This window comes from Heterocephalus glaber, unplaced genomic scaffold (assembly GCF_053883595.1).
Source record: "Heterocephalus glaber isolate CG9 unplaced genomic scaffold, H.glaber_assembly_v1.0 deba00000937, whole genome shotgun sequence".
NCBI lineage: Eukaryota > Metazoa > Chordata > Mammalia > Rodentia > Bathyergidae > Heterocephalus > Heterocephalus glaber.
In genome coordinates this window covers 5,774,450-5,782,292 of record NW_028258173.1, presented here as the reverse complement: position 1 = coordinate 5,782,292, position 7,843 = coordinate 5,774,450, and the positions used below count along the sequence as shown (strand labels likewise).

General features: G+C 59.0%; 1 protein-coding gene across 1 annotated transcript; it reads right to left on the bottom strand.

Annotated features, from left to right (window-relative positions):
- Nucleotides 1–2,907: 2,907 nt before the first annotated feature.
- Nucleotides 2,908–7,736, bottom strand: Foxj1 (forkhead box J1). Its single transcript, XM_004860741.4, has 3 exons — nt 7,494–7,736; nt 6,316–6,966; nt 2,908–4,665 (listed from the first exon to the last, which is right to left on the bottom strand). Exons 2-3 carry the CDS (start codon nt 6,811–6,813, stop codon nt 3,895–3,897), a joined length of 1,269 nt encoding a protein of 422 aa, XP_004860798.1. The 5' UTR covers nt 6,814–6,966; nt 7,494–7,736; the 3' UTR covers nt 2,908–3,894.
- Between the last annotated feature and the right edge of the window lie 107 nt (nt 7,737–7,843).

The following is a 7,843-nucleotide window of genomic DNA, read 5'->3' as shown; positions in this document are numbered from 1 at the left end:
GCAGCATAGAAATGAAGGAGAGGCTGGGCATGGTGGTGCATACCTGAAATCCCAGCACTCAGGAGGCTGAGGCAGGAGGAGCACTGCAAGTTTGAGGCCAGCCTGGGCTGGAGAGGCGAAACCTGCTCAGAGAACTTGAGTTCTGTGCTGAAGCCATACAGCTCAAAAGAACCTGGCCAGCCAGGCTCAGTGACACGTACCTATGTTTCCTGCTGCTCGGGAGCCTGAGGTGGAAGGGTTGCATGTTTGAGCCCAGTCTGGGCAATTAGTGAGACCCTGTTTCCAAGTAAAAAATAAAAATATTGGGCGGGAGATGTAGCTCTGTGCAAAGGCTCTGGGTTCAATATCCAGTACTGGAAAATGCTTTCAGTCTCACTGTGTAGTTCAGGCTGGGCTTGGACTCACTGTGTAGCCCAGGCTGGCCTGGAACCCATGGCGATCCTCCTGCCTCAGCCTCCCGAATGCTGGGATTACAGGTGTGTGCCACTGCACCCAGCTCCAACTATTTTTTTTTTTTTTTGGTACCAGGGATCGAACTCAAGTCCTTGCACTTGTGAGGCAGGCAGCAGCACCACTGAGCTAAATCCCTGGGGCACCAGCATTTTTTTTTTAAAGGAGCTGGAGATGTACCTTAGTGGTAGGGTGCCTGCTTATGTACAAGGCCTGATTTTCATTCCCATACTGCCCCTCTCCCCGACAAGATATGGGCTAGGACAGTGAGGGTGTCACATGCTCGTGGATTGGAGCACTGGGCCAGAGAGCTGAGGGCCATGGGCACTGTTGGGTTGGGCTCTGTGGATCAGATGAGCTGACTGGGGCACTGACTGAAGCCCTGCACTGGGTGTGTAGATGTGTTTTTCATTGGGGAGATACGCACTTAGGTGTTTAGTGGTCATGTGTCATGTTTGCACCTTACTGTCGAAAGGCACACAGCATATTTTGGTTGGGATTGTACTCAATCTATAAATTAATAGGAAGTAAATCAACATTGTTCTTGAGAAAGACCAGGGTGCTGAGGGGCGGGGCAGGGTTGAAGAGCTACACGAGCCTCGTGCTTTCCTTGCCACATGCCGTGCTGCCTGCCTGAAAGGATGGATCATGCAAGCCCTCTCCAGTGGGGCCTCTCAATTTAGGCTGCACACTGCATATATCTAGGAACCTTTAGAAAGTACAAGGGCCGGGGATTTAGCTCAGTGGTTCCGCTGCCTGCCTTGAAAGCTCAAGGTCCCGAGTTTGATCCCCTGTACAAAACAAACAAACAAACAAGAAGTGCAGATGTCAGCCAGGTGCATGCATGAAGTCCTAGTCTGGGAGAATAAGGCAGGAGGATCACAATTTTGAGTCCAGCCCAAGCAATTTAGTGACTTAGTGAGACCCTTTGTCAAAATAAACATGTAAAGAAGGGGCTGGGGATGTAGCTCAGTGAGAAGACCCTGGTTCAATCCCCGATACGGGGGGGGGGCGTCCTGGCCCCAAGAGCTTCTGGTCTAATTGGCCCAGGGTGGAGCCTGGGCGCTGAGCATCAGGGTTTTCAAGAGGCCCTGGGTGACTGTCAATGCAGGCAGGGTACCCCTTGCCCCACTTCTTTGGCCCTGTGCTCCTCCAGGGGGTCCTTGTAGTGCCCCTGACATTGCGCTTTGTCCTCTCAGCAGGGCCCTGGGGCAGGCAGTGTCACACTCTTTTGTCAGTCAGGGTGTCCCACCTTGACTGGGGCTAGTGGAGAAGGGCTGGCGCCCCGCTGTCTCCCCAGTGCTGTGGTGGGCAGAGGGCGAAGGGGTTGGGTAATGGAGAGACGGGGAGGTGTTTCAGGGCTTCTGTGCCCAGCCAGTGGCCCTCTCTGTGGGCTGTGTGAAGGGATGGCTGGCATCTGGGCTCAGTCAGGCCCCAGCCCTGCCCGCCCTGTCCTCCTGCAGTGTGTGTGCCCTTCTGGAATATTTGGAATAATTAGCAAGTGAAAGCAGTAAATTAGCCAGGGGAATGTCAGGTTGGCCTACAGCCAAATTCAAGGACAGAGAAAGAAAGGGGGACGGGGGCAGCGGGGCTCCGGGGACTGGGCAGGATAGCGCTGGACAGTACCCATTTGTGCCCGTGTGTGTGTGTGTGTGTGTGTGTGTGTGTGTGTGCACCTGTGCGCGCTGGGAGGGTCTGCACACCAGGGAGGGTGGTATGTGGGGTCCAGAGGGGCTGGGCAGAGAGTAGATGCCAGGCAACCTAGGGTGAGGGGGTTGAGGTGCCAGCTGAGTGTCTCCCAGACACACATCCCACGTCGTGTGTCGTGTTGTGCTGCCCCACCAGTCACAATGGAGCAGAGCTGCCAGTGTGGGCTGAGAGGATGGTCTGAGCGCTCCACCCCATCCCCTGGCGGCTTCCTCCTCCCCAAGCCACGCTGGGCAGTGTCAAGTGAATTCACACCAGGGCAGGAAGGGGCCCTGGGGCTGGGGCTCTCTGACCTCACGCCTTGTCCCTTCAGGAGAGGACCAGGGGAGGGAGGTGCCAGAGACAGGCCCAGGCCAGGGCTGCGGACCTGGCGGGCGGGCGGGCGAGCCTGGGCAGGCCCTCGGGTGGGAGATGGCGTGAGTCCCAGCACACTCTGCCTTTCTGAGTCCCAGGGCCAGGGTGAACCTCCTCCTTCGTCTCCTGCTCCCCGGGGCCCTGAGCAGTTAGTTCTCCCCATTGCGCAGATGAAGGTGTGAGGCCCAGGCTGCAAGCAGCTCCCAATAGCTGCCTCTGGCCACATCCTCCGCAGTGTGGTCTGGTCGCGGGGAGTTGGGCAGGGGTTACTGCCTCCCCCCTTCCTCCTGGCCATTCCCCTCTTAGGCATTGAAGTACTGCTTCCAAAACAAAACAACAAAACGAAAACCACTGGGCCCCTTGCTTTTTCCAAAGAAAGCTAAGAGGAGGTCCATGTTCAGATTTTTAGAAATTTTATTTAAAAAAACCTTTTATTGTAAATAACTTTCAATGAAAAAGGTTAAATTGCCCTATGGAGAGGGTGAAGATGGGAGGTGGCCCTGGGGGTCAGGATGGTACAAGACCCCATCCCCCAGTACAGGCAAGGACTGGGGCTGCCCCCTCCCTGGTCCCAGTGGTTCCAGCAAGCTTGGTCCCGCACAGTTAGGCCTTACCTAGAACTACACTCACTACATTAGTCTGTCTCCCCCCCCCCCCCAGCTTCCAGCTGCTCTCAGCGTCAAATCCGGCTCCAGATTAGGGATTTACAGCCTTGACTTTCTTTCCCCTATAGATGGGGCCAGGCAGGCAAAGGCCCCAGAGGCCCTGCAGAACATCTCTGGGCCCCACCTTGCACCCCCACGTCCCTTCGGCCTCCTCCGTGCACCCCTCCCCCAGTCAGTCCTCTGCCAGCTCTGCCCCAGCCAGCGCCACCTGGCCCTTAGGGAGGCTCTGCCAGGAGAAGCCTCCAGGGGGTTAATTTACTGTCACCTAATTAGCATTTGTTGTACCTGGGAACTTTCTCTGGATAGAGACCTGGGGAAGCAGGATGGAGTGGGAGAGGGGGCAGAGCAGAGGGAGGTGCACTGGGAGGGCCTGTTCTGTTGCTCCCATCGTGGCCTGGACCCTTACAGGCCTCAGTGCTCACGGTGCAGGGCCTGTTGGCATGTCCCTGGAGTGGAGGAATGCGGATCATTGAAACACTGTGTGTGTAGGGGCTGACTGGGGGAGGCAGCAATTCTAGTCCTTGGCTCCCAGTTCTCAGCCTCCTGGGCTTGAATCTGAGGAGAACCTGGGGTGGCAGCGCTGTGGCTTTGTGGAGCCAGCCTTGGGAAACTTGGGCAAGCCCCTGCCTGGGCAGCGAGGTGTCTGTGGGCCAGTGTTGGAAGGGAGTTCTGGGCCCTGACTTGGGCACTGTCCAGAGGCAGGGCAAGGCCTGGTCTCTTACAAGAAGGCACCCAGGCTGGCCCAGTCCTGCAGGTCAGCGGCCAGGGAAGCATCCCCTGCTTCAAAGAGGGGCTCTGGGGGCAGGCAGCTACTGTCACTCTCGTCCCAGGGGTGTTGCAGGAAGGATGTGGCCAGGAAGGTCTCATCGAAGTCCAGGGTGTCAGCGGTGGCTTGCTCCACTGGAGGCCCCCAGGTAGCAGGGCAGTCGATGTGGCGGCCGTGGACAGTGAGGTCCACGTCTCCATGGGAGGCAGGGCTCAGTGGCGGGCTCAGCTCCAGGGCCTCCAGTGTGCTCAGCTCCCCGCCCAGAGTGCTGGCCTCGAAGATGCCCTCCCAGTCAAAGTTGCCTTTGAGGGGTTCCAGCTCGCCCTGCTCCTCCTGGGTCAGCAGCAGCATGCTAGAGACCCGAGGGACCTTGGCCACCTGATTTGGCAGGGACTGCTTGCGCTTGCGCCCCAGCCTGCTCTCGCCTGTGCCCCAACCTGCCTCCCCTGTGACCTCTTCAAACTCCCTCAGCAGCTGTTGGGCCTCAGTGTTCACGGCCAGGGGCCTGGCCAAGGCGGTGGCCCTGGGCTCCTGTGCAGCCTGGCGGGCAAAGGCGGGGTGGATGTGGACCTGGGGCAGTCGCCGCTTCTTGAAGGCCCCACTCAGCAACCGCTCTGCATACTGGGGGTCAATGCGCCAGAAGCCCCCCTTGCCTGGTTCATCCTTTTCCCGAGGCACTTTGATGAAGCACTTGTTCAGGGACAGGTTGTGGCGGATGGAATTCTGGGCACAGGGAGAGAGCAAGAGAGAAAGAACAGCTAGATCAGTGGGGATGGTGGGGATGGAGTGGCACCCAGTGCTCTTGCATGCTCCTCCCATCTTCCCTCTGACAGGGGAGGGGAGGGCGGACCCGCTGCTCTGACCAAGGCGGCTGCTTCACACTCTGGGACACCAGCCACAGGGCACCGGGAACCTGGAGTGCTGTCGGGGGCTTTTGTTCTCTGTTGCCAGGATATCTGCCTGCTCAGTCATCCGAGCTCTGAGCCGCAGGGTGGCTCTCAGTGCCACCCCCGTCCTCTGAACCTCCCTCCCTTACCCTGCTGTTTGCGGCCCTTGGCCAAAGCCCTCAGCTCCCCCAGGGCCTGGACCGCCATCTCCCTCTGCCTGAGCCTGGTGAGCCCTCTGTAAAGTGAATGAGTAGGTCAGTGCAGGGGGCTGGGCAACCATAGACGTGTGTGTGTGTGTGCGTGTGTGTGTGTGTGTGTGTGTGTGTGTGTGTGTGTGTAGTCATGAGGGGTGGGGAAATCTGGTGACTTTCCTTGTTTGTTGAGCCAGCTGCTGGCCCTCTCTTTCCAGCCCAGGCTCAGTTGATTATTTCCTAGTCTGGAGTATAAGACTTGTTCTTGGAGCCTGAGCCCCAAGGTCCAGGGTAGGGTGAGGGTGGGGGTTCCTGCCCCAGTGTCTGGGCCACGTAGGATGGCTTGGGACTGTGATCATGTGGCCTGTCCCCTTTGAGTTCTTCAGGGAAGAGTGAGCATCCTTAGACCTCAATCTGCAACTAGCCCTGGGTCCTGATGGTTGAAGACTCTCTGGACAACGTTTACCCATCCTCCACCCCAGCGTCTTCCTGCCTTGTCCACTTTTGGGTGCTTAGTTTTGTCCAACTCATGCTGGGGACAGGGGTCTAAGGTGGGGTGGCAGGCAGGTGGCTGGACAGTGCCCTGACAAGGCTGGACTGTTTACATGGTGGCCTGGGCCCCTTGGCTGCTCTGTGCCAGTTCCAGAGACTTGGAACACAAAGACAGTGCAGCCGGCAGAGCCCCTGTGGAAAGCACCTGGCTCAGGTAATTGTCCCCCCAGGGAAGCTGGCAGAGAAGGGGGGAATGAGGCAGGAAACTGGGGAGGCCTTGAGGTGAGGGTTGAAACAGCAGCTTTAGGAAGGTCCCAGACCCCCTCTACAGGGCAGCTGATCACACCCATTAGCGTCCTGTTGTGTCCCTCTCCCCAAACCAAGGGCAAAAAAGGCAGGATGCAGAGGCTAGCAGAGAGGGCAGCTGGTTTGTTTTAGTCTAGCCCTGACCAACTGTCCTCCAGCAGGATAGTGTCTAGGAATTCCAGGACTGGCAACAAGAATGTGCTGTCAGCTGTCTCCTCCCCAGGAGACTAGTCTGCATACAGTCCAGCCTTGGTCTTTGGCCTGGGCAGCTGAATGTGTGAATTCTTTCCCTTTAAACCTCACCATTTACACCCCTAAAGCTCTCTGCCCCTAGGACAGTGTCCCTTTTCCCTCTCTGGAAGTCAAAGGAGGGGCAGTTCCTGGAATGGGCTCCTTTGAGGACCGCCCCCTTGGCCTTGCAGATCTAGTACACGCATCCAGTGGAGTGTGGAGCGGAGGAGTGGGGAGGGCGCGGCCACCATCAGCGTCTCCCTTACCTGCCAGGTGGGATCAGCGTGGCGGAAGTAGCAGAAGTTGTCCGTGATCCACTTGTAGATGGCCGACAGGGTGATCTTGGTGGCCTTGCTGGCCTGCATGGCCATGCAGATAAGCGTGGCATACGAGTAGGGCGGCTTCACATGCGGGTTGGTGGCGTAGTCTACGTCGTCTGGGGGCGGGGCTTGCAGCCCCGGGGGCGCGCTCCGCGACGTGCAGGACGAGGTGGGCTTGCCAGGTGTGTGCGGTTGCCCCAGGCAGGCGAGGTCTGCCGCCAGGGGGGACCCAGGCGCCTCGGAACCTGGCACCTGGTGGTAGTCATGGGGGTCAGACCCCTCCGGGGGCAGGGTGGGGGCCTTGGCATTGAGAATGGAAAACTCCTGCAGCCACTCCAGGCTGGTCAGGCTGTCATCCAGGGCGTTGGACTCCTCCAGATCGCCCTCCAGCCCGGTCTCCTCTGCCGGCCCGGCTCCCGAGAGGCGCAGCCAGCTCTCAGCCATATCTGCGGGGACTCTCCGAGGGGGCGGTCAATATCCACGAGTTGGGCCGGGGTGCCCGCCGCGCTGTCGACCCGCTGCTTCAGTTACACAGCCGCGCGGATGCGCGCTTCCATCCCGCGACCCGGGGGTCGCCTCCTAATATGAACGCAGCGCCTGCAGAAACAACAGTGGGACTGAGCACTCAACCCCCACCCCTGCGTGGAGAGTGTTGTATACGGGGGGGGGGGGGGCTCTTCCAAATTCCTCCCCTCGGCCGGCCCTCCGTCGCTCCGTCTCTCTGCCTTTCCCCTTGGAGGTTTTATGGGCGACACACGAGGGAAGTGGGTAGAGAAACCAGAGGAAGAGCAAAGAAAGTAAGGTATCCCTTCCTCTTGGGGAGCAGGAAGTCAGGACCCCTCCCCGCAACACATGAAGACAGACCAGGAGCCTTGGAGGGCGGTACCACGGGCCGGGGTGGGGTAAGTCGCCGGATTTTCGGTAGGAGATACCTACTAGGTAGAATGAGGGTCATGAGAAGCGAAGAGAATTGGACAGTTACGTGGGCGGAGGGGAGTTCCCCGAAACTCCTCAGGTGTCACTCCCTGTACCCACTACTTCGGTCGTCCTCGGGGACGAAGGAGAGAGCGGCCTGGCACAGATGTCCCCCCTTCCCGCGGCCCGTAGTACTTCCTGTACCTTACCTGGTTCAGAGCGCTGCCCTGGACAGAGGAAGGTTCTGAAAGAACTTCCTCACACCACTCTATGGCTCTTTGCTCGACTCGAGGGCCGCGCCAGCGCCCTTCGACGCCCCCCACACACTCAACGCCTCTTCTCGGAGTGCGGCCGGTCGGGGGACCAGCGTTAAGTAGCCGTTCCAAAGGCTTCTCGGGCTGTCTTGGTGACGCTCCGCCCCCGTAAACAGCTTCTGCTGCTACCATTGGCTAGCACGTCTCCAAGGAGATCGCGGGGTCTCGCTCTTCTCCGAACTGCCTCTGCCTACCTCTCGCGCGCCACCCAGCCCCCCCCCCCCTTACCCGCCACTGCGTCCGGG

What these genes read in the sequence shown, in the direction of transcription:
- Foxj1 (XM_004860741.4), bottom strand. Translation starts at nt 6,813, where the DNA reads ATGGCTGAGAGCTGGCTGCGCCTCTCGGGAGCCGGGCCGGCAGAGGAG. An exon ending in ACGCTGATCCCACCTGGCAG is followed by an intron (nt 4,666 to 6,315) that starts GTAAGGGAGACG and finishes CCCTGTGCCCAG; the next exon opens with AATTCCATCCGCCACAACCT.